General features: G+C 36.0%; 1 protein-coding gene across 20 annotated transcripts in view; it reads right to left on the bottom strand.

Annotated features, from left to right (window-relative positions):
- SIPA1L1 (signal induced proliferation associated 1 like 1) overlaps nt 1-26,531 on the bottom strand; it is a 210,785-nt gene that overhangs the window by 41,238 nt on the left and 143,016 nt on the right. For all 20 annotated transcript variants that reach the window (XM_066998661.1, XM_066998656.1, XM_066998672.1 and 17 more), the window contains 7 exons: nt 21,157-21,287; nt 20,332-20,520; nt 15,447-15,621; nt 7,514-7,617; nt 5,898-6,055; nt 2,263-2,839; nt 876-1,150 (listed from right to left, as the gene is read on the bottom strand). In XM_066998661.1, coding sequence (XP_066854762.1) covers nt 876-1,150; nt 2,263-2,839; nt 5,898-6,055; nt 7,514-7,617; nt 15,447-15,621; nt 20,332-20,520; nt 21,157-21,287 — 1,609 coding nt within the window. The remainder of the gene's footprint in view (nt 1-875; nt 1,151-2,262; nt 2,840-5,897; nt 6,056-7,513; nt 7,618-15,446; nt 15,622-20,331; nt 20,521-21,156; nt 21,288-26,531) is intronic.

Below are 26,531 nucleotides of genomic sequence, written 5' to 3'. Positions count from 1 at the left end.
CTTATGCCACTGCTCATTTTAATCCCTGACGTATTCAATTTTCCATTGACAACTAGGGGACAAATAAAACGCCTTTCCTCTCTGCTACCCGTTACAACAAGAGTTATTAAGACTCACAGTAAAAACAAATATGAATTCTTCTAGCTTTTATGCAAGTACATAATGCTATGTGGCTGAACAATGCAGATATCTGCAGAGTTCAGAAGGGAAGAGTAAGAATTATAGAAAGCTTTGGGTGGTATGAGTTCAGGAAAAATGCAGAGACTCAGTGTCCAATTTAGAAAAAAGAATACACAAACTAATGTTTTTTTCTGATCAAACTACATGTAAAATCTGTACGAGCAATAAAACAGTAGACACAAGCCTCCTCAGGCTTAACAAAGATTGGAAGCAAGAGGCAGGCAGCAAGATCTACTACTAAGTAAAGAAGAATTACAATTCACAGCATTTTCTCTGGACAGATCCATAGATTTGATAGACCTTAGTAATTTACAGCCTTATTTATTTGTGAAAGAAGAAAAGTATACATTCATTCTTATCTTTCAAGTACTACATCCACAGACACTACAAACTATCAACAAATGGGAAAGCAGAAGGAGCAACGTATAATTATTTTTGACACAGCAGAAACACAGAATTCTCAATTAAAAGTTGTTTGATTTCCATTTGTAGTTTAAAGGTTCTTTAGACATCTTATTAAACTGCAGTATTCAATGAATATTTAGTGGGGCCCAGAATGTGAGTACTGGCAATTTTCCCTGCCCCTTCTTTTGTATATTAAAACTGTGCCATAGTTTCTGGAGTTAATGCTTATTTGGTGGCATTCCTCCCCTCCCTCAAAAAATTTCTGGCCAAAAGTAGCTATTGCAGCATACCTGCGTGGTGTGCAGTCCTCATATGGAGGGACGATGACGACCTTCACTGTTACAGATGTTCTCAAAAGATCAATCATTTGCTCGTGGCTCAGGGTGGCTACAGCCACCTTACAGATTTCCACCAGCCGGCTCCCCTGTCGCAGTCCTGCCTGCCATGCATAGCCATAGGGCTCGACATCTGCCACAATGCCTTCATAGTTTACATGGAAACCAAGCTGGCCCAGTCCATTCCTACGCAGAGTCATCTCCACTGTTTCACAGCCCTTAGTCACAAGCTGTGAATTAAAACGAAGAGAAAATTTAGTGAGCACTCATATTTTCAGTGCTCATACAGGTCTAAGGACTACATTTTCGTACAATCAACCAAGCACCTCCCAAGACAGTGATGGGACACGATCGGGGAAAATATATCACAGTCCTCGGTATTCAACCAACTGAAACAATCTTGTCACTCAAACTGGTATTTTCAGTAGAGTCTTGTCACCCAAGTTTAGCCTGGAAGTTTTACTGAAACCACATGAATTTTAGAAGAAACATGGCAGCACACAACAAACACACACATGGAGTTACACAAACATCTCTATTTTTTCTCTTACACTTCAGTAACCAGACAACCAAGCTACCTGTTTCTAGCTGCTTCAGTAAACTGCAAGATAACTTTCAATCAGAATAGTAATGTAGAGGCATGCAGCTGTTATACATAGTAAGCTATAGTCCATGCCACCTCTTCTATCCACCATGAACACTAATACGGTAAAGAACAATTTAATAGGGCATGTTTTTTCCTGGTCATTATACATCTACAGTTGTAAAATTAAAGAAAAGACAATAAAAGATAACACATTCTTTCATGATTTAATTCGATAAAAAATGAGAACACACAGATGTTTTATATAGAGATACCACCATTGACTACATTTTTATTTTATCATATGCATTAGGAGAATATCTGAAGGTTGTAATTGAGATTGGGACTGCGCCCTGCTGGTGACAGAAAGACAGTCTCAAAGATATTGCAGTTTCATTTGAAAGAAGATACAAGAAGCCTATAAAACAAAGAAAGGAAGGAAAAACAAGCAAAAGAAAAAGGTAACATGTCAGTATCTATTGTGCAGGAGTAATTTATGTATGTGAAAGCCCTGTGGTTTTTTTGTTTTAAATACTGAGGCATTTGACACAACCTGCTGCGGTTGGCTGGTATCTGATTAAATGTCAGGGCAATATTGGATTTTGAGAAGTAAAGGCAGAAAAGTCCTAACAGATTTATTGATTGGCAACCCGAACAGCTTCAGGCATCCCAAACATTGATGCAACTGAAGCCTTACACGGTGGTGGGATCAGAAGAGCAAGCAAAGAAGAGGAATCAAACAAGAGAACAAATTCTAACCTCCAGCCTTTTGACGATCTCTTTGATGTCATCAATGTTGCTGATGAAGCTCTCCAAAGAAACACATTCACCTCTCTCATAGAATATTTTGATATTTGTGTCTGTTGAAGTCCACCCTATCACATCCCGACAGGAGCAATTAAACACCACGCTTTTTGTGTCCTGTTCAATGAGGACTACAAACTCATTAGAGATGCCTAGGAGACAGTCTATTTCCATACCCTTGCTGTAATCTTTTGCATGGACACTCCAAACAATAGCACCAGAACTATAGATCTCTGCTCCTGGATAAGGCTTGGACTTCTCTTTCTTTTTTGAAGCGAGCGAGATGAAGGGAAACTTGCCAGAAGGGTCAATAGGTGTATTGGTGACATTCTTCTCTGCCAAGTCTTTCAAGTATTCTTGACGGGTCCTGGTGGCCATCGCACGAAACTTTTCTGATTTGTGAGCAGCATTCTCTGCATTAATGACTTTGGCTAGTAAGAAGTCCCTGAACACATTTGATTTAGGAAACGTGACACCTTTTGGAATAGGTGGTCCAAAGGATGGTACATCTCTGGATCTTGTCACAGCAACACTAAAAGAAATACAGGAATAAGGAAGAAGCAGAGTGTTTTCAGTATATGCAAATTCAGCATTTTTTGAATAAATAAAATGGATTCCCTTTTTTCCTTGACCCCTTGATGTTTTTCTCCTTTTCCCAGCAATATGCCTATATTTACATTTTAATCTTGCCAGTGCGGAGACCATGTCCCTCACTGTATGAATAGAGAACCAATTATTTCTTCCTCTAAGAACTTTCTGAGTCATTCTCAGCACCACAGCTTAAAGAGAACTTGAAATGCAAAAACCTGCTTTTGTCATAACATAGTCAGTCAGGTACTGTAGTTCTGATTTTTGTTTCTTTTTGTTATAACCAGCATATTTCTGACATACTCTATTATTCTAGCTTATAATTTAGGCACCTAAATTGCTGAAAGGCTCATCTGAAAGGCTTATTCATTCAGCAGTCTCTCCTAAGTAGAGATCACCAACTGTGCTGCAACAACTTTGTAGAAAAGTACGCCAACCATTCAGACCTGATTTACCACATCCAGAACTTAATATAAAGCAGCAATAACTAATTTTGGCCAAAATATCACGGTAATGTAGTTTAATAAAGAAAAAAACATGAAAGTATACTAAAAGTGTATGTGGTCGTTAACTTGGAAGGCTGACTAGTGTTAGTTTTACACTTTATTCTAATCTGAGTCTTTCAACACAATTAAGAAAATTTCCCCAAAATCAACAACTGAGATTGCAGAAACACTAGCCAAGTATTTGAGGGGAGGGGAATGGATGGGGATCACCCAAATCTTGGTTTTGATTTTAATTTATTGGGTTTTAATTATTTTTTTCTGGCAACAGATACTCAAAGATGCCATAGACCACCATATTTCCTTCAAACATATGCCATATATACATATATAAAGTATGCAACATGGAGTGCCCATGATGCAACTATCTGGCTCTTGATGATCTTCAATGGTCCTAAAGAGTCTGTCGTTAAGAGATACGAGCCTAAGCTTTAAACACAATTAACTGAATTTAATGAAAAACTACCAGTGACATTTTCTTTGATTAGGTTTTCAATATCATTAACCACAGGGATAAGACTTTAATCTTTAACATATGCTAGAGAAGTTTTAAAATGTGAATGATGTTGACGGAGAAGCCAGACTTTTGAAATACTGTTTATCTTAGCTGGGAAGGAGAATCACTGGCCAAGACAGTGCTTGATTTTATTCCTTTTATGTAGTTTTTAATATAAATTCCAGTACAATTTTATTCTATATGGCTTCCTGTTTTGTCTAGAATTATGAATCTATGAAACTGTTCCAAATAATCCACCGAAAAGAGGTCAAACTTGCTTTGAAAAGTTTCCTAGAAAAACTTTTCATGATGGAATTCTATAAATTTAAATCAAGTGTTCACACTGAGGGGGTGGGGAGGAGAGGAGAAAGGATTTTAGTCTTAAAAGACAGTACACAAAACACACAATGTGCAGACTCCAGCATCAATCTGGTCTGCACACAAGCCTGAAGACCAATGTGCATGCATAAAATTGCAGGATTGGCACTTAGCACCTAGCCAATTTTTAAATGAACACAGACACACTTAGAGCTTTTTTTTCCAGCTCCCATCCCTTAAAATCTAAATCTGTAGTGTCACTGCATCACTAAAGCTGAAGTTTTCATATAATTTTATTCACTATATATTATTCACTAATAGTAATCAATCACGTTCTAGCCCTTACAGTTGTGAATACTTGAAAAACAAATACAAGAGATTCAAAAGCCTGAAGACTAGAAGAACCCATGATATATTTAGATTTATTACAGTATAAAGAGTATAAATCTTTAGCATGCTTTTTATAATGAAAAAAATTAAAGTGAGTCATACTATCTAAAACAGTAACTGAAAACAAATCTGTAAATACACAAGTTCAGATGGAAAATATATTTGTAGTGGAGGGATTTCCTACTTTCCCTTTCCTTCAAAATCATTTTGCCTTTTTTTTTTTTTTTCTGAAATGTCTGAAAGTTTAAGAACAGGCTATGTCCACATAAACTAAATAGCAGTTTGTCTTCAGAAGTACAACACAAAATGAGAGTTTTGAGTGAACTTAAAACTCTAGTACCCCAACTGCTATGGTTCTCCATTTCTGGGTTTTTAGTAGAAAGGGTCAGGAAACAACGTGAAGATTAAGAAACATCTATCTAGTTATATACAGTCAACAACCTGCCTTAAAATGAGTAACAACATAAACATGCCTAACTCCAGGAAAGTTAAATACATGTACAAAGTACAGCACTGATTCCAGTACTGTTGCATGAGGGTGTTACCAGAAACTGTTGGGAAGGGAAAGCCTTCAAACTCCACTGTATCTATCTGAGATGGTATGTTCATGTTCTTCAAAGACACTGCAGTCAACTGCTTTTGCTCTTCCTTTACATAAGCGCTTGACTGAATTAAACACTTAGCCTTAGAATTAACCTATGTTTACTGAAATACAGACGTTCACCTATCTCATTTCAAGACAACTGGTCTAAACCCATTACTCTGACACTTCATATTATAAATAAAATAATAATAATTAAGAATTTGCTGAGATTAATCAGTATTTTAAAATAAAAATACAGCAAGAGTTCTGGATGTAGCAAAGGTAAAGAGTTCCAATTACATTAAAAGAGCATTATTTCTACGCTTAGTTTAGTTAAAAAATTTACACCAAGTAGGAATCTTATCTTGCAATACTTCATTGTATGTTGCTACCAATTAGCATTTTCTATTTTAATCTTAAGAACTTGAAGGTTACAGTAAGATTTTTTGCTGCATAATGCTCTATGGAAGAGTATTATTTTTTTTTTGGACAGAAGTAAAGTAAGTAATAGGTATTTCAGACAAAACGTTACCAAAAAACTAGCTTCTTATTGAAGGGTTAGTCATACTTTTTCCCCACTGTCTTCATTTCAAAAAAAGGCACAAACTCAGATGCCTAAGTTACCTGAACAAAAAGTGAATTCATAAAAATAAAAAACTACACCTCCATTTACACTCAATTCCATGTTTTCAGTGAAACTAGTGACAGCTACCTGTAACAAACGCTGTCAGTACAGGGACCGTGTACTCTCACAATGACAAAGACATGCTGGAAGTGGGATCGAATGTTCTTTGGGCTGAATGGCTGTGCTCCAGGTTCCTGGAAAACTATTGTCACAATATCGTTTCCAATGTGTCGTTTTCTCAGAAGCTTAAAAAGAAACCACAGGTTAAATAAGTCTTCTCACATTTTTTCAATTATTTCTCATTATTTTCAATTACTATTGTTCAATTTTACATTTCAAGCTGAAAACCAAAACAGATAAGGATTTACATGCTAAGTAACAGAATGTTAGTTATTTATCTAACAAACTTCATGGGCATGGGCATTTATTTTCATAACAGTTTCATTTCTACATCTAATATATAGGAAGAGGAAAGTTTAATATAAGTAAAAATGAGAAAAACAACAAACACCTGCTAGTATGTAATCAGTCATCAATCAGTGATAGACAGAAGCTGGAAAACATTCCCTGCTTCACACAATTTCACAAGCCAGAGGTTAGGTTCTAAATCGAGTTGAAAAAAGTTGTCATTGTCCTTAAAACAGTCTATAAAAATTTTCTGATAGGCTTCTTTCAGTAAATCCAAGACTACAGTAAAGATAGATAAAATAGTATAATATTTAGTATACAAAAGCAAGGTAAAAAGAATAACGTGTTATTTATTGTTCTTGAAGGAAATCTCAATTTTACTTGTAGAAACACAAGTTAACAATTTCTAGATTAAAATGGATACACACCATATGCAACAACATGGCCTAATATTTAAAAAGGAAAATAAAATTAACTTTATTCAAATGTATCAGAAGGAGAATTTATGTAAGTGCAATGTAATTATTTAACTTGTAAATTGGTCAGGACACTTGGATTAACATCTCTCTATTCTTATAAAAGGTATCATGAGATCCTTATTGGCCTTTGTTTTTTTTTCCTCTGAAAGGAAAATGTCTCTATTTCTCTCCGTTAATTTGAGACGGTAACATTATTTAACTGCAGTAGTCCAAGTAAAGCACAGAAGAAATGCCATTTTTTATTGTTTTTAAGCAGTCACCGGTTTAGTTTGTCTCTCTCCTTTTACAAGTGCTTCAGAGTAACAAAGCAGGTCAGCCTATATAGCTCTTCATACGTTAAAAATAAAATTAAAAATTAAAATTAAAGCATTTTGTATCATGTCTTCTTTCAAATGGCTATGCAGTGCTGTACCACTCACTCATAACCTCTGATTCCAAACATATTACAGTTCACTGAATGCAATACTTGAAGTATAATTGACGTTGTTGCAGAAGTTAGAAAACTACTTTGTGTACACTACGGTCCTTTGGACTTAAGGTATGACCTCATATACCAAATGCAAATGTGCTACCGACAATATTAAAGTTTTAGTAAATAATCCATAGCGAAATAGAAAACAGTCCTCTGTAGTAAAATATAGCTATGGTGTACCTACAATGACCTGATTTGCTCATCTTTTGACACAGAGATGGCCAATTTTACTTCCGATCTTTAAGTGCTTCCTTTGCTGGTAACAAATAAAAGTTGTCATAATTATTCATTAGTTCAACCACTTTCCAGATAGAGGAAAAATTGTTAGACATGGTCCACCTTACCTGTTGTTTGTTGTTTGGAGTGTATGGCAACATAGTAGATACATGGAACATGATTTCATAGTCCTTGTAGGTTGTATACAGTGAGTGAGTACCTGTTGAATCAGCTTCAATTAAAGAAAAAAAAGAAAATAAAAGCATTATTTAAAAAAGTTAAAAATCAAGTTTCATTGCTATCAACAAAATCATCAGGCAATATGAGAATTCCTATGCATCCTCAATCCTAGCTTACATGAAAGCAAATAAAAACTCACCCAGAGTTTATTCACCTGCCAAAGCAAAATGACACATAGAGGCAGCATGTATAATTTTTTGTTTACTTTTGTCAGTGATGAACTTGCTAGGAATAGGAAATTTCTACCAGAATATCCTGAAAAAAGCCCATTTAAGCATGAAAAATGACTAACTTATGGAGAAGCACAAACCGTATTTATAAAATGTAGGTGGGTATTAACCTCCACAAACACACATGATTTACATGTGTATAAAAGTACTAAGTTACAGAGTAATGTAATATAATAAAAAAGCATTCCTCACAGTAAATATATTAATTTACATACGATGCAGTTAAATAAAAGCTTCCTACTTTGTGTTAAAGCAATGGGGCAATCTGGGTTCGTTTGGTAGGCCAGTCTGGATCTGCACAGTTAGGAAGTCACTCGCCCATTAGTTCATCTCTACTTTTACACCCTTTGCTGCGCTTCTAAAAATGGGGGGGGGGGGGGGGGGGGTTGGGGAGGCATAAGGGTGGAAACCCAACTCTGACAGTACCTCAGAGACATTAGAGTTCAGAAATGTCACCCAGAAATGGAGAAGTGCTTTTGTAGAGCAGTAAGCCAACAGAACAAACCAACAACCAACTTTCAACTCAGTTCAAAAATACAATGCATTGCGATACTTGGAGGGATTCTTCGGAAACTGTGTGACATAAGCTTATTGATATTCTGGAAAAAACATGTGAGTAGCAAGATGCCATGGTTTTCAGACACCATCCAGCATCTCAGGCTAATCAGAATGAAACTGAACTGCACGGAATGCAAAAAGGACTTGAAAAGAAAGGCAGACAGATACTGGGAATGCATACCATGATCTCATGCGTAACTGGATACTGATGGACATATAATGCACAATATGTGAAAGAACAGAGAGGGTTCTTTTAAACATAAATACCAGGACTCTGAATGAACTGTAATAAGTCAAAAAAAAGCCTTCACTAAAAGCAGTGCTTAATGGAAAAGGAGTAGTCAAAAATGGGGTGTTTGCATGCTTACAGATGATGGTGGAAAATGCTGACAATGACACTATAATGCTGGTATATTAATCAAAGGTACTCTCACCTGGTTTGGGCTCTGGCCACCCTATTTTAAAAGTTATAGAAGAAATAGAAGGGATCCAGAAACAGGCCACAAAAATAATTATACGTGGATGGAGAGACTTCCATGCGGAGAGAAAATGATAAAAACTGGGATTATGAAGTTTAGGAAGAAAAAAAAGAAGGGGATAATTAAAGTTTACAAAGTGTTGGTTGAAGACAACACTTGGTTACAGACAAATTGGGAACTTTAATTTTTACTTTTTCTATCTTTAAAAAAGACACCCTGAAAAATGTTCCATTAATTTAACAAGTAATACGTTTAAAGCCAAAACAGTAAACACACTCTATTAAACATAATTGCTGTCTACAGTGCAAAAAGCCAGTTTTCAAATAGAATTTTAAAAATAACTAATTTACATATAGAAAAAAGCATCCTGGTTATCTGAAGTTATATAAACATGTGACTACTTTACATAATGTCAGCTATTTATAACAAAAAAAAAGTTAAGCTGTTAAACACTACACCTTGGAATATTTTACTGGCAGATCATGTTACTAAGGAAATGATAGCTCTGAGGTTTGTGAAGTATTTAGAATACAGTAAAGTGCACTGATTGTTTATCTAGATTTTGAGTATCAGCTTTAACAAAAATTTCTATTTTCCTGTTAAATTCGGAAAAATAAAGGAAGCATTTGTATCAGTTAAAAACTGCAACATTATCCATAAAATTAAATGCAAAAATTTCTACATTAGAGCTGCACAGAGATTTTGCACTTCTAAATCACCTATATTTAATAAAAAGTGAAGAGAAAAAACTGTTTCTAGATTCTTATCAAGAAACTCAGAAAATGTTTCAAAGGCTCTCTTTTCCAACACTCAACATTACAACTACAAAAAAAACCTAGCTATCTGCTGAATATTTTTTCATGCTAATTACAACAGCATGACAGCTGAAGTGTAATCATTTCTTCTTGCACTCAGTTTGCAGCAGCTTGCATCATCTCCCTGATCATTACAGTGCATGCTGAAGGAGACAGATGCACTTGAAAGTCACCCAAACATCAATGTAACTCCTTACTGCCCCCCCATCCCATATGCAAATTTGTACAGTTGTACATAAACCTTGATAAATAGAGCATATAAAAATATTAAGGGAGGAGCATGTCAGGAGACAACACCGAATAGTTTGACTCATTATTGTAAATGCTACACTAGAACAACACCCACGCGTTTAAGCCAAACTATCAACTTCCATGAATGGAGTCTGAAGAGGGCTCTTTCTTCATTGTCCGTCCTCCCTCAAGATGAGCAGAAATCCCACAACAGTATTGGTTCTGCAAATTCAGTAAGAAGGCTACAGTCCTAGTAATATATTCAATTATTCCAATTATTAAGCAGAACCTCACTGAAGCCACTTGACTTGGCCAGCATGCTCCTAAGCAGCTTTTTAAAACTGTGTGCTAGGAAATTGAATAAAAATCAGTAAGAGTAGAAAATCCATCTCAGTGTTTAGAAGGAAAATATGTTGTGAAGAATTGAAGGTAAACAACAAAAAAAATGATACCAACTGGACAGGAGAAAGAACAGCCATTACTACAAATTGCAGCAGTGCTCACAATTAAGCAGCACAAGAACAAAAGTTTCAGAGCTTTATGTTCTTCCAATTCGCATTTGCTGTTTAAAAGCCCTAGCTTGTTCCTAGTTTCTCCTAGTTATTGGCCCATCTTCAGCCAACACCTGTCAAACCTGCCTCCCTTTCCATTACACACAAGGACTACACCGAGCATTCATGTTTGACTGCTGTAAGAGCCAAGTCACTTTCAGACACTTTTTCTGAATAGTCCTTTATTTTGTAACATACAAACATTTGTGTAGCACAAACACACAAATTCAGATGCCCTGCTCCGCTCCCTCCACCCTCCATGTCATCTTCTTAAGCAATCCAAGAGCTTCTGATCTTTCTCCGTCATTAGTCTCCCAGTGGATGTCTTAGACACAATAACAAATCTTTCTTACATGTGTTTGAAAAGATGTAATATAGCATAAGTTAAGAAGTGCAAGGTAATTATTTCATTAGAAACACTGCAGTTTATTAACAGCCCCCAAACTGAACATCAGCTTGAAATCCATACATTCCCTAAATTCTTAATCTGTTTAATATTCTATGCTGTTTTAATACTGTAATGTCTTAACCAAGAATTCATATAATATAAACACCTAATCCAGAAACTTATCATTAGTAGCTAAATTGCTCATCTCATCAGATAGATTTTTAATTAATATAAGTTGTAAGAGAGTTTATGATCTCTATTTCCTGCACCAACCACTCTGTGGCTCTGCTGAACACACAGGCCGGGTTACCAGGCCCTGCATTACCTGATTTCATTTACTAATTTAAAGTATTGAGAAATAAGACTGAGTGAGGGGGAAGGGAAATAACGCATGTATGACAACTGGAAAACAAAGTCAAATGACTGAAGTTATAATTTCAAAGATTGCTGTGGTATTTACTACTTTAAAGTGATGCCTATAAACTTCCTAGCAACTGTGGGAGTGATGACTTTTTCAAGCTCTATTTCCTATCCGAAGTCTGCAGGCTGCCAGGAGATAGACTGCTTCCCCTCTGGTAATGCTCAAAACACAAACAAAACTTTAAAAGTAGCAGTTCTTTTCCACTGTTGCACTGGCGAAGCTCCAAAGCTAAAGCCCTTGACGGATCCAGTATACTTAAATAGGCTTTCCGTTAATAGGATGCATGAGATTCCTTCTTTTAAAAATTGGCTCAGTTACGGATACTTACCAATTAGGCCCCTAATTCTAAAAATTTCTAAGAACAACTGTTCTGAAATTGCCTTTTGCTATAGTGAAATTACCAAATTTGCATAAAATACAGAAGTCTTGTGAGTATTTCCACAGTAGATATACAAATCAGCTTCTCTCCACACTTAGAAAGTCTTCCATCCCGTCTCACATCATGCGTCTGCTTTTTCTGTTTTGCAAAGTATTGCCAAAGGTACAGAAACTAGCAAAGCTTCATAGCTCTGACCTTTCTTGCAAGCTGATGAACAGACATCTGTTTTTAAGAGCATCTTTGCAACCAGCTGTGCTGGCACGGAACAATTTTCATTCAGGAAAATTTCCTGAATAATGAGAACACAGGAACTATTTCATGATGGTGGTCTCCAGCAACACAAGAGCACAGAGCTGGAAAAGGGAGAAGGTGCGGGCCTCTATATACCATAGCAATTACAACAAAACCCCATAAACCCAAGTCATGGCAAAACCACAGCCTCTTCCTGCACAGGCTTTGTGTCAGGACCAGGGCAGAAAAGCCAGGTTACTTAATTACAGTAACTATTAAATACATCTTGCCTGTATGCAGTCTGCTGTTTGCCTATTCCCCATGTGTAAGATTCAGCTGTTATGGCCATCTCTGGACATTAGCATTTTGCCTATCGCCACCTTTCAGGATCAAGAAGCAGAGGCAAGAGAACCAGTCCTCAGTCTCTTCCCCAGTGGAGAACGCAGATGTTTGGAGAGGCAGCAGGAGAAAAGAAGAGGTCTGCAATAACATGGGTTGCCCACACCTCAACACACAGCTGTTTTTGAACAGGAGGAAACTCAAGCTCCTCAGCCACCTGCGAGTCCCAGGAGCAGCATACAGCGCCTGCTCCAAGGCTCCAGCAACCTCACAATGAGCAGCAGGATGCATGGCCTCAGGACTGCAGGATAGCAAAGCTCTGACCTACGTTAGAGAGAACCAACAGCTCCCAAAACAGCTACTTCTACTTTTACTGTGAACTTCAGCTCCTCACCAAGGAATTAAAACTCCCAGTGAAACAACACCCCAGTATAAACCTGATTTTAATTACATTCCTGCTTATTTCATATAGGTGTCCTTATGCTGTTTGGTATGTCTCACAAGGCTTTCTGTACCACTCTCAAGGAGACAGGTTTCTGAGACTGTCACTTAACAAACATTCCAGCCAAAGAAAGCTTGGCTTTTGTTCCACCATTGGGCAGCTATTCTAAATCTTGTGCTTCCTTCCCCCCCATGCTGCTGCTTCTTAATGCTATGTCAAGTTAAATACTCATTCAATTATGGAAACCTCAAAAATCACTTTACTAAGTATGTAGTAGAGGCTGGACACCTTCAGCCAAGCAGTTGTTTCTTAATAATCTATGTCTGTGTAAAAAATGCATTAACAGTTCCTGGATGTATCTATCCAAAGAGCTTAGCGTTGTGCCCACAAAACACCTATCTTTTCTTCCACCACTTCCAATCTGTGCTTTGAATGTTGGCACAAAGGAAAACATAGCTCCATTAAGATGAATTACAAAAATCTGTTTCTATTATTCGCATTTGCTGGTATTGAAACATGTTTGTTAAGAACTCATGCATGCTATGTAATCCTCATGTTTCCTCAGTGATCCTGCGGACAACTTAACCCTACAGATTTCAGAAAACTGAGGAGTTCATGAAGTTACAGCTGGTGAGTTCCTGGACAAGAACTTGCAAACCTTGCCTGAAACAAAACTTATGAAACACTTCATGAAAGCAGCAGTTCCCACTTACCTATCATCCCCCTTCCTTTCTGATCACATTTTTAGAACAGGTAGTCTATTGGGTGCATAAGCTGCTCAGAAGTGGGAAAAAAACATAAGCTCTCAGCACGGAGTAGAAAAGTTTTACCACAAGAGAGTAAGTCTTAAAACTACGAGAGATTCTGTTAACTCAAAGTGTATATATATGTCCACCCAACAGGTTGTATACTGTAGTACATAACAAAATCAGAACTTGACAAGGCTCCTTCCCCAGGTAAGAAGCAACAAGAAGGAACTAAAATATTACTGGGAAATTCTGCTGTTTGGGAGAGAATTTCAAGTACCTAAGGCAGTTGCAGCTTTCATGGGTATATCCGATCAGATGAATGAACCCTGAATCATACAGCATTTACATGTACTAGAAAACAACTTGTGGACCGTCACCAAAGAAGTTGGTAACAGTCCACAGGTTTGTTTTGTTTTCAGATGTCTTACACTAACTAACTAACAGAAAGGGAAGGCAATATTTTACTGCACCTACTGAAAGTAAGAAGGAGGTCACAATATAAAAGCAGAAGTGATGAAATAATAAATAATACTTTTGGTTTTCTATACACGTTTGATTTTTGACTTAACTTATATTTATAACTGGCAAACTAACACTTCTGGAACAAAAAAGGAAAACCCAACCCTAGAATATATTGTATTACATATCCAGTATAGGCAAGAAACTGTCTGAATCTCATCTGGAATAGCATATGTAATCATAGCCACTAAAACTAAAGAGAATGAATTCAAACTGGGACAAGTGCAGAAGAAGGTTACCAGGTAATACTGCACGTGTGGGGGAAGTAGGGAAATCCACACCTCCCAAATCAATAAAAGCAACTTGGCTAATTAAGGTTAACATCAGAAAAGCACAGAGGGGAGCTGCAATGCGTAAATGCACTCAAGAGAGTAAAAGTAACAAAGGGTATCATATGAGTATTGCAACAAAAAGAGGTGGCTTAATGGTAAATGTGTGAAGCACGGGTATTAATCTAGGTTTAAAACCATGGGAAGTTTTCTAACCCTCAGAGTAGTAATGCTTAGGCTGATCAAGAACAACATGAGGAGATGGCAACATGATCCCTGCAAGAACCAAGCACACAAGATAGAATATTGGAGCAGTAAAGCAGAGCAAGTTACTGAATTTGTCAGAGGAGAACCATGCCAAAAGCAATTTTTGCTGCACTGAAGTTGATGAATGTTGTCTGCTGTCATGACTCAACTCCTGATTTCAATTCCTATGCTGCAAGTGAGCAAAATAGCAAGAGATCTCCATAGGAATTGGTTAGTTCCAATACTCATAGAAAAGGAAGACAGGGCGAAGTTGTCCCTGGAGTATTTTTAAATGGATTTACAAATTGAATAAACTAGCACTAGCTGATAAACAGGTATTTCACAAGCTCAATTCCAAAAACCAAGCATTTTTTCCATAGTTTCTGTCACCTAAAATCATCTTTCCAGTGCATTTCTGTTGCAATGTTTTATGATTAAAACTGTCAAATACAGTTTTATTTCCATAAATCAGAAGAAAAATCACAGAGGGAAGAATATTTGATAGCAGGAAAAACTGCTTAGAGGAGAACATACATGCAACAGACATTGCATAAAAACAGATCAACTCATCAAGGTGGAATTACATAGATGGGTTCTCAAAACTTTTTTTTTTTTGAGTCAGTCTATTAGCACATTATTAAAAAATTCATTGCATACCAACTGTTTTGATTATTCATTACAATATACTGATAATGGGTTTGAGATGCTGATAACAGCTCCACAGTCTACTGGTTTCATGTTGCAGCTTCAGTGACAATTTCATATGAAATTAGTATAAAAATCCAGTAATTATCAGCATTGAAAAAGCATATGGGTATGGGTCAAATTAAGTGTTCGCTCTGCTTTCGCTTCCAACATTGAGCAACTGTCTTCCCATAGCAAAGAGGCTATTTTTAGCAATTCTGTGCAAAAAGTCAATTTGCAACCATATTATGTATTTTGTTCACTTAAGAGAAAAAAAGAAAATGTCTTACTCTTTGTATCCAGCTGAGCACGATACTTTTCAAATCCCTTGAGCCGAACTCGTTCTCCCAAGAGCTGAAGAAACTCTTCAAAGGCTGGTCCTGCTGATTCATTGTTATACATCTCCTCTTCTGTGCTTTGCCCAGCTTTGCAGTACATGATACCCACCTTAAGTTGGTAACTTAACTGCAAAGGGAAAAATACAAAATCTTGTATGTATGCCAAGTGATATAGCAGCTTATTTACTGAATTCACTTCAGATTTTTTAATTAAACCCTTAATTCACAAAGAAGAAAAATACCCAACCATCAGTTTAATTTCAAATGTTAGTCTAGTTCCAGAAGTTCTCATTATTTTCCACCATGATTGCCTCGACAATGGCATATTTAATCTTAAGATGTAGAATTGCTTTCCAAAGTGAAACAAACATTGATGTTCCTTACTTTCCGGAAGAAGACATCGCAGCTTGCAAATGGTGAATGTCTTAATTGAGCTACATTGCAAGTGTTGGCTGAAAAGCATCAGGAACTTGACTTAGGCTGGTACTGCCGTTACTATACTATACTAAACCTTCCACATGGAAAAGCAGGGCATGGCACTCACTCATTTCTATAATTGGTGATAAAATTAACAGTACTTCATTTAGAGAGAAGAAAAAAACTATTCACCTATTAGTGTGCTTAACTATTAACCACGTTTAAATGGTTCAATGACATTCATTGGCCTTCTCTGATTTAAAAAAAAAACGCAGTAACAAAACAGCTATATAATAAAGCGGCATCTAACCATGTGAAAGTAAATTTTTTAATCCATCCACAATTGTGATTCTTCAAAACATACTGTTCCCACTGATAAACACACAAAAAAGGCCACATCTGCATATTTTATGTCTGGACTACAGAAACAGAAGACATAAAAGGGAAAAAAGCAGACCAACAATATTTACTGACAACTCTGTAAACATTTTCACATGCAGAAACTCTGACCAGCAGAGTGCTAAGGAGTGTTTTGGAGACTGTGTCTAATTTCTCTAGCGCGTACCTATTGCACAGTAAATAATCTTTCCTCCTACTTGTCAATTTTTGCAAAGGGTCCATTTAAAAAAAATACTAAGCAGATCTATCAGAATGAAATCCAGAAAAGTCTATGAAAACTGGCAGAGATTTACAAATCTGGATTATAGGTTACTGTGAAGTCTTGATAGATTTTCTGTAAACAGACATTGAAAACAGTCATCTAAATATATGAAGACTTGCTCTCAGAAGTTATTTAACAGGTCACAGAACAAGGTCTTGGAACCTTCTGGGATGATGTGGATAGATACAATTCAAGTAAAATTCATTAATTTTAACTAATTATATTTACAGTGGGTTATTTTAAAAGCCCTCAGAATTTGTTCTATTCTAAGAAAGAAATAAAATTTAAGAATTTTGAAAAATGCAATTTTATTATTATATTCTTCTTTTACTACTCAAGAGGCATTGTGACAGAGAAAGTATTAGCAGCAGGAAAATAAGGAGGGAGAAAAGACAGGTAAAGACCAACCTGGCTTAGTTATTCCTGCTGAAGTAATTAAGCACATGTAATGAGTCACAGTTCTAGGATGTTTCTTCTTCCCCCTCTGAAACACTTTTTTTTTTTTTCAATTTTCTGACGCAAGGACTACCTAACTTTTATCTCCCAAATACGTCCAAATTTCTTATGTGAAAATATGAGTACAGCATGTCAATCTCTTTTGTATGAAAGCAACATTTACAGGCCAACTTCCAAAACTGCAACCGCACTTTCCATATTATCAGCGGGAAATCCTGATGTGGACTATTCAGGCAATACTCATTCCTCAGATGCGCCCTCTGTCTACTCTGAAGGGAATATGATGGGTCAAAGTGTTTCATGGCTTAGCTGTTCTGCTAATTACAACAGGTTCTACTAATTTTATTTAAACAAGTTAGGACAAAGAGAACAGATCTCACCAAGCACACACATACTAATTAAGCTTCAATTTTGGGTGAAGGAAAGATTTTCCAGGGCATAAATATGAATGGGATTCTCAGCTCCCGGGAACAATGAAACAACTGCCCTTTATACCTTTGAAAATGTCAACCTGAGGAACTAAGTAAGGACCACACAGCAAAGAGTATGATACCTTCTTCAATTTGCTGAACTTCCAAAGAAAAAAAAAAGAAATTTCACAAGACAACCAGCTGCTATTTCCAAATCAAAAAACCAAACAAACCAAAAAACCAAACAGATCCAGTGGGAGAGAGACAGTTCCCATTACGTCTCCACCTTCCGCTAAATCTAGGGTCCTTAAGTGCATAACTCAAATTTAAAATGAAAGAAGGGGTTGAAGGATGAATTATGCTGTGGTAAAACTTTTGAAGTAGCAGCTTCATTTTAATAATCTAGAAGCATTTACTTATTTATATATGAGGTAGAAGTGCACTTCCAGTATTTGTCTAACACCCCGTGAAACACAGTGGAAAGCACATCTTGCATTTAACCAGTCAGCAATTTTTAATATAAATACAGAATTATATTAAAAACCAACAGACATTTCACAGTGTTTTTGTGAATAAGGAATCACCATAAACTTCTACTGGAATAAAGCTGCCCTGATATCCAAATTTTAAAGTCATATTTGGATGTAAACCTAAAGTTACCATGAACTCTGCATTCAAGATGAAGATGAGTAAATGGTAATTAGCCAGGAAGCTGCCACTAAGAAACAGAATGATTGGATTGCTTTTTAACATGGAACCATTCAAACAAACATATTTTAATCAAGTCAATAAAAAGAATGGCTAGGTAAGAACAATGTGGGCTGTATGTACAGAACAGCAGATGTTACCTTGACTAAGGGGAAGTAAGAAACATGCAACTTGACATACACCAGTCAAAAAAATGGACAAGAAGAGCCACCTGTCTTTACAGCATATTCCCATTCTGATACTGGACATTGTATGCAGCTCAGATATCTACATTCTTAAGAAATTGAAAGATTAGGAGACAGAGCTCAGACAAAAATAATATGAAATTCAGAGAAAATATGTTGCAGTGAGAGACTTGAAAAGTGCAATCTGTTTAGTTTATCATAAACAAGATCAACAGATGATTTAATGACTGCATACAAAAAACCTTTGCAGAAAAAAAAATCACACCAAAATGACTCTTAAGATGTAGCTGAGAAAGATATCAGAAGAAAAGTCTGGAAGCTGAAAGCAGATAAATTTAATTAAGTGCAAATTAATAAATATGAAAGCTACCAACTGCTTTAAAACCTCACCCGAATATTAAAACAAAAAGCCAGCCTACCTTAACCAAAACTGGTGAATAAGTTTTATCAAAAGATACAAATTTGTCTCAATGGAGGAGTTATTGGGTGAAATTTAACAGCTAAGTCAGGCTAAGGTCATTACATAGTCTTAACTCTTAAATTTACAAAACTTCCTCGTTGCTATATCAAACAGGCACCTGTTTAAGCTGTAGTGAAAGTGTGACACACACAGCAAGAAGAAGTGATAAACATTCTGTGTACCTAATTAGTGGAGCAGCTGTTACCCGAATTTGTGTGTTAGCTTGGAATTGATAAAAAATGCAGCTTCTAATTAGTACAGAGTGTGCTTATCTTTTTCTGTTAGAAGTGTCAAACTGTTTCATTACCACAAAAACAGAAAAATACTTTGATGTAGAAAGTACATTTTTAACTATCAATTGCCCTTAATGATTTTCAAAAGTTTAAATAGTAATAAAAAAACATACTATATCACACTCCAGATTGCTAATGACAGATAAGACTTGAAGTAAGGATAATTTCATCTTTAATTTTTTTTAAAATACATAACCAATTTCTGAACCAAATTATACTAAATTACTTTTCTAATTAGATATCTAATAGAAATCATTTCAGAGTTTATGTATTTACATAGAAGTTTCTGATAGATTTTTTTTCCCCCCTTGGGAAGACTTTCTAATCAACGTTATTCAGATTTGAGGTTCTTGAAGGGTATATTTGTAAGGTGCTGATCTTTGAATCTTTTTAGATCTGACCCTTTTTAGAATAGCCATACTCCCTCCCTTGTGGTGCAGATAATCATTAAATCTTTTTCCATTTTATAATGGCTATATTTCAACATCAGACTGACAGCAAGAAAAAATAGTAACATAGACTTCAATTCTGTGCAGAAAAGGCTGATCATAAGTAACAAAAAAGACCAGAAGAAAGACACCAACAATCTCAGTACTCAAAACAGAGCTGTTAAATGTCACTGTCAAAGTTTTTAATCATAAAATTCACTTAGCTAAATGAAAGTCCATGAGTAAAGTCTGAGCTATATAGCTAATAAACCTTGGTTCCATCTTTAAAGAGAACAGGAAACTACCACCTAATTGAAAATCAACTGCATGAAGAGGGTGAGAGTATTTTGATGTTAGTTGTTTAAGACAGAAAAAAAAACAAACTATAGGCAGCACCCTGGTAATGATTGTGCCAAATACAACATTAGTATTTTACAACAAAACATTCAGTAACTTTGGAGATTTCAATTGTCATTATAATAATATGAAAATCAGAACAAAGCAACTCCCTATCCAACAGTCTTTGAAAAACAATCACTTAATCTCTTTTAAAGTAAATTAAAATGGACAATTGCCATAACACTAAACTAAAACTTTAGACTACTTACAGCAGTGAGCTTGATTTCATACAAAGCAAATATACTGCAAAACTTGGGGGAAAGACACAGAATTCTCTCCCTATAGATGATAAGCTTTAATTTAAATGGGGCATTTTAATAGACTGACTGAAGTCAATTAAAGTTAAAAAGGATTTTTGCAGTTCAGTGAGTAACCTGACTGTTTAAAACAATTTGTCTCATTCTACAGCTTTGTACTTACCCCTTGTTCATCCAGCTTCATAAGCTGTTCTGTGACTTTCGGAGTGTTGAAGGCCAGCCTTAGGCAATGGATATTCAGCTCAGGAACCACATACTCAAGCACTTCTTTAAGCGGAAGTCCTCTGGCTGTGCAGTGCTTTGCAGTTGAAGGGATAGCATCTTCCAGCACAGAGCCTCTTAATGTCATAAGCTAAGCATAGAGAACAAAAATAGCTTATATGTTGAATTATGTACAGAGACAAGGTTGACTAGCAACAGCGTTGGAGCAAAATGTACTTTTCTCCAATTCTCAATGGAGTCTGAAGACACCAACTAATTCGTGTTGTGTGAAACAGACACTGACATGCAAAATGTCACTCATCCTGATAGCTAAAAGTACTCCGAATTTTTCCAATGATTCAAAATTCTTTACAGATTTATATTTCACAGAAAACTAATACTTGGGAAGATTAGGAGTACTATTTCTAGTGGAGCATTTCAAAGTCTAACCACTTCCACATATAAAATTGGAGGAAGTAATTTTCTTCTTCTTTGCTTGCTTCTAGATAATATAGCTCCAGTAAATTTCTCAAGCTTTAACCAAAACAATCTTCACAGCTGCCTTTTGTATTGCTTGTTCTGGAATTACTCATTGATATACTCGCTTGTATTCTCTGTAATGTAAACACGTGGTATACCTTTGTTAGGAGATTCTTGGATTGTATATACAGAGGAGACAAATCTATCCATGTTGAAAAGCCTAAAAACTCCACCCCAACCCCCTGCACACACTCTATTTAGCCTGCTCCCTTCCAGTTTCTCTTACTATCAGTCACAAACTGCTTACCTCACTGGTTCTGAATATGATCCGGTAGTTGTACTGTGGCCCATTTTCTTTTATTTCCTCTGGTTTTTCTCTTCTTATGCTCACAGCTACTGGACCGAGGTTCTCATCTGCTCCAAAATAGTTCCAGTGTTCTTGCATATTAAAAGACAAACAAAACAGATAAAAGTCCATCTTACTTCTTACATTTCAACTGTATTTTCATGCTTAGTTGTTATACTGGAAATAAACTGCCAATTGCACTAGAGTCAATTGGAGCATGACTTCAGTGATACCAGGATTTCATTCTCATCTTTCAGTTCTCTGAAGAGCTCCATGTATTCAAGACAGTTGAAATTCAACATCGTACTTCCACTTAAGCAGGACTAAAATAGAATACACCTCTTACACTGGCTTTTAAAGTAAAATCCATTTCATTCACATTCCTTAAAATATAAAAACAAGGAAGCCAAATGCACCAAAGAGAGAAATCCACCACCCCCTGTTAAAAACGTGAACAGTGGGCAATTGTACCAAAGGATGTTAATTATTTATTTTTGTATGAAAACAGTCTCACAAGTTACTCAATGCTAAAAGGTGAAAAACTTGGGGGGGTGGGGGGTGCAGAGAGGAAAATACAGGCCTGGAGAAATTGAGAAATTGCTTGCTAACCAAGTAGTTTATTATTTGAGGTACATTTTTGTATTTGCTTAACCACAGGGATAAAGCCAAACTTTATGTCAAAACATGTTAGAAATGTGCATTTGCAAAAATTAAAGCTCAACAATTTAAGACATTAGCGTTAAAGGCTCTACTATTGAGCTTTCTGAGCATTATAAACTATCTTGTCTGATGACAGAGGTACACCACCATGAAGTCAGCAACATATAAATGAAGTTGCACATATCTAAAGTGATGACTGAATTTAAACATACAATACCTGCAAATTTAAGAGTGTTAAAAAACTGAAGTAAAGCATCTTACAAGAAAAAAGTCCTACGTCATCCCTTTCCATATGCTGCAGGTTTGCATATATGAATGAATTTATACATGCACAAAAATGGAAAGTTAGAGCTATCTGAAATTTCAGCACTTGAAAGAAGAAATGTGAAATTCAGTGGAATGATAACAAGAATAGAAATATAACCATACCACCTGTACCATCACAGACAGATTACGTGCTATTCATAAAACAACCAAAATGAATTAGTACTTTAACAGCATTCTGATATGAGGTATTCTGCAGGGATAAAGTGCAAAATATTTGAATATCACTATCAAGAAATGCATCTGCAAAAATACTAAAAATAGCTATCAAAATACACCCTTCCCAAGTGAATGGCAGTAATTTTTCCAACGCATAATCACTTGCAGTGTTCAAAATTTGAGTGCCTCATTTTTTCTCTTTAAAAAAAAAAGATACTCACTGATTCCTGTTATACTTTCCTCAAACGTATTCCATGCTTTTCAAGTAGGTGCCTTCTCCTTGCAAAACTATGTATGCCCTAGAACTTGTCTTCACACAGCTGTTCATCCCTAAGCCCCTAGGGCCCCTGTACTACTCCCCAGTACCTGATATTTTATTACCCTGTCTTTAGTCAGTGTTTTCCATTTAAAGGTTTCAATGCATGTGTGACACAGAACAAAGAGACATGCTGCAGCATTGTAATTTCTACTGAATTCCTCTTGAAGTCCTCAAAAGTCGATACTCTGCACAGAGGTAATTAACATTCAAAAATTATTTTTTTATATCTTGTACAATATCCTGTAAATATTGGCAGAAGCTTTGGGTGACTGAATTAGTGGTAAGTGAAGAAACCATGAATAAATTGAAGTATTTACATAAGCCTAAGGAAATCTTTATAGTTCTCCAACAATAGATGCCACATAGATCTTCTGATGTTTAAAAATCCAAAACATCTTATTAGCACCTTAGTTTTTCTTCTTCTTCCATTAAGTATAGTACACCCTGTTTTTTTCCAAGATATTTATAACTCAATGTACAGTTTATGGCATAATGAATGCATAAGAAGTGCAATCACTAAGGATCTATCTAAGATCAAGTTTCTAGCAGCATACTATATGCACCTTCCAAAACTTGAGCCAGCTTGGCTGTCTCCACCCTAAACTGCTTGCTTGGTGAATTAAAAACATTGCACTGTATACATGTACCTTTACTTACACTACAGAAAATGTTATGGAAACAAAGGTTAAGTTGGTAATACCTAGTAGAAGGAGTCCAAAAATTATACTGGACTTTTCTGCACCAACAATTGCACAGATAATTATTTTTTTTTTTCTAACTAGCCTAGCCTGCATTTCAAATTCCAACCATTTTCTCTTCCCTCTAACAGGAAAGCTAGTAGCAAGATTTATGGGCACAAAGCTAAATTTACCAACTAAAGATAACAAAACTAGAGTTTTATTGTTAAAAAATAGGACTCTTTCTAAATATAATTCAAAAATTTTATGCCAAATATGAATAGCGTAGAAGACAGCTTTTTCTTCCACCCCACACAAACTTCACTAAAAGCAACACTTCAAGCCCAACATTGTCATTTAAACTACTGTTGAAAAATTAATTCAAAGATGCTGAGGAGGCAGCTAGCAATAGGCATAAATTATTCTATAAACTCCAAGCCAAAATGAAATATTTCATTGTTTGCACCTTGAGATTAAAACAGATTATACACACTTTAAAAAAAAAAAGTTAAATATTTATTATGTTATTTAAAAGATGCTTCCAGTCAAAGACCTTAGGTGAAAATGAGCATTTTTTAGCAGTTATTTATATGTTAGTTGCAGAGGAAATCTAAGTAAATACGCTTGATTTTGAGGGAAGAGATTGCTCCTCCAGAGCTACACACTGTCTTTTCCAAGCAGAATTTAGAGGAGTTGATGGAAACAAGTTTGTCCATCCCTACGGTTTTATTATTGAGAAAAGAAGTCTTTGAATTCAAGTGACAGATACGATAAAAAGCATGGTTCCCCACCCCCACAAATACTGTGAATACTGGAAGTTTATATGGGGGTAACAGGCAACAGGCTGAACTGGTAACTACCTGGAAGGTGAGCCCAAGAATTGCTAGATACAAGTGGTATTAGCACCAGCTGATGATGCCCATTAGCTGCAAATCTCTGTGGGCTGGGAAAGTACATCTGGGAGGGATCACTTGCCTTTGCCTTAATCCTATTACTCCTCCTTCAGCATCTGTTACCAGCCTTTGCAAGAACACAGGACCATAAGAAATTTTGGGCTGAGCTAGGATGACTCTTACTTTTTCTGGGAATTGTAGGTTTTTGTCCAGAAGCAGTGACTTCAAGTATTTTTATATTTAAAACCGAAGCACTGCAGTCAATGGTATGAAATAAACTGGTGTAGAAAGTGTATGATTCTTACCTGAATAGCTAATTCTCACATAAAAAGTCATCTTTTCTTACATTTCAGTAAGAAGGCCTGAGCAATTTGATGTTCCTCCTTTTTGTCAAAAAATATACTTCTACATAATTAAATACACAATTAAAACTGAAGTTCATCAGCTGTCTTAACATGCATTTTCTTAGAAAATCAATTGCAAAGTTTTATTCTCGTCACAGTCATAGGACAAGCTAAAATGTTAGAATGCTCTATAAGGAGAAAACGAGAAATATGTCTGTCATACAAAAAGCATGACTGCCATGTAAAATCCAAACAAATAGCTTCCTTCTAACAAGTTTCTCCCACATACAGTTTTCATTGTTGTTCAATGCTTTGTCTTATTTCAAGGTTATATTTAAGTTTCACAGATCTGTTCTTGCATTTTTTTCTTTTATTTAGATAGTCATCTTGCAAATGTATCTTTTACAACAACAGAGTACCATTCATCTCCTGTAAATACAAACACCTAGATGCGAGTTAGTGCAGTATCAGCCCTCTACAGCTAATTGAGAGCAAAAAGACCGCTGTTCGTATCATTCTGCAATGTTCATTTCTCTCCACTGGGTATACGGGGAGTCTGGATAACTAGCTTAGATATAAAGTAGAGGAGCTGAAGCCAACCTGGCAGACTACCATTATAAAGTCGTTATCCCCATTATCTATACCATTTTTCTAACCTCCACTAAGCTGTTTCCACCAGTATTAGACCACATTTAGTGGTCTGGACACCAGACCACATCAGTATTTTAGTAATAACTTTTCCACTGCTCTGTAAAGGGTCAGAGTATTTTCCTTTAGTATTTCCTTTACATGAAGTGTTTAGCCTTTAGCATTCATCAAAGAAGTTATACAAAATTTATCCATAAACGTCACATGCAAATATTTTATACTAGATTAAAATACCTTAAATATTTTGGATCATGTTAGCAATACTCCTGCTCACACCACCTCCCAACTCCTGCTCCCTCCTCTGCACACTGTAAAATATGAGGATGCATCTATCATCCACGTAACAATACTGTAAAGAATAAACTATTACATCCAAATAATTAAAGACTCCAGTCAAGTCACCATGAACATCTCACCAAATTACCTTGGAGAAATTAAAATGGACCATACCCATAAAAGCACTTCCATGACCTACTTTTCATGAAATCACGTTGACTGGCATCATTAATGTTTTCAACTGGTACTACTTTGTTGATGTGGTCTCAAATGACATGTTTTAATATTTTAAGCTGGAATGAAAACAAGTTAAAAGAAAATGCTCTGAATCATCACTTCTATTTTTAAACAAACTCTAGGATTACTTCAAGAGTTCTCCAGTTCTGTGTAATCTTCCAGTTTGAGAACTTTACGTTGTCACAGCTGAATAAGAATTTTTTGCTTCACACATTTCTATCAAATTACCCAGGCCTATTGACCTGACTAGCAGACGCTACCAAAACCATCTTTTCTCATGTCAGCAATATTCTTAATAAAGTTACAACCTGATCTTCAGATAAAGAAGTTTCTGCATCATTACTTCCTTCATGTTATAGAAAACTGTCAGTTACAACTGATTTCCTCGATGTTTTTCCTTATACGCTGCTTGAATTTTTACCACAAACCTGTCTCTGAGATGATTCTACGGTTTGTTTGGGGAAAGATCACATAGTGGGTGGTCAACAAAATGTTTTTGATATTTTTAGAACTGTGGGGATTTGGCCTATCTAATAAGGCTTCTGAAGGACGCCTTTTTTCAGAAGCCATCTTAACAAAATCTCTGGTAAGAAAAATTCCCCTGGCTCATGCCCTATGGAACAAACACAAGCACAGTGAATTTAAAATCAATTTAAAAGCCAGTTTTATGGCTTGAAAAAAATCACAGTTCCTCCTCTTTCCCAAGTCCCACCCCATACACACACTGACAGTATCGCATCTGGTTACCCCTCACAAATAGCCTTAGAACTAGATTATGTTGAGTTTATCTAATTAATCT

The sequence above is a fragment of the Anser cygnoides genome, chromosome 5, assembly GCF_040182565.1.
Source record: "Anser cygnoides isolate HZ-2024a breed goose chromosome 5, Taihu_goose_T2T_genome, whole genome shotgun sequence".
NCBI classification, from domain to species: domain Eukaryota; kingdom Metazoa; phylum Chordata; class Aves; order Anseriformes; family Anatidae; genus Anser; species Anser cygnoides.
This window is presented reverse-complemented; position numbering and strand designations above follow the sequence as displayed.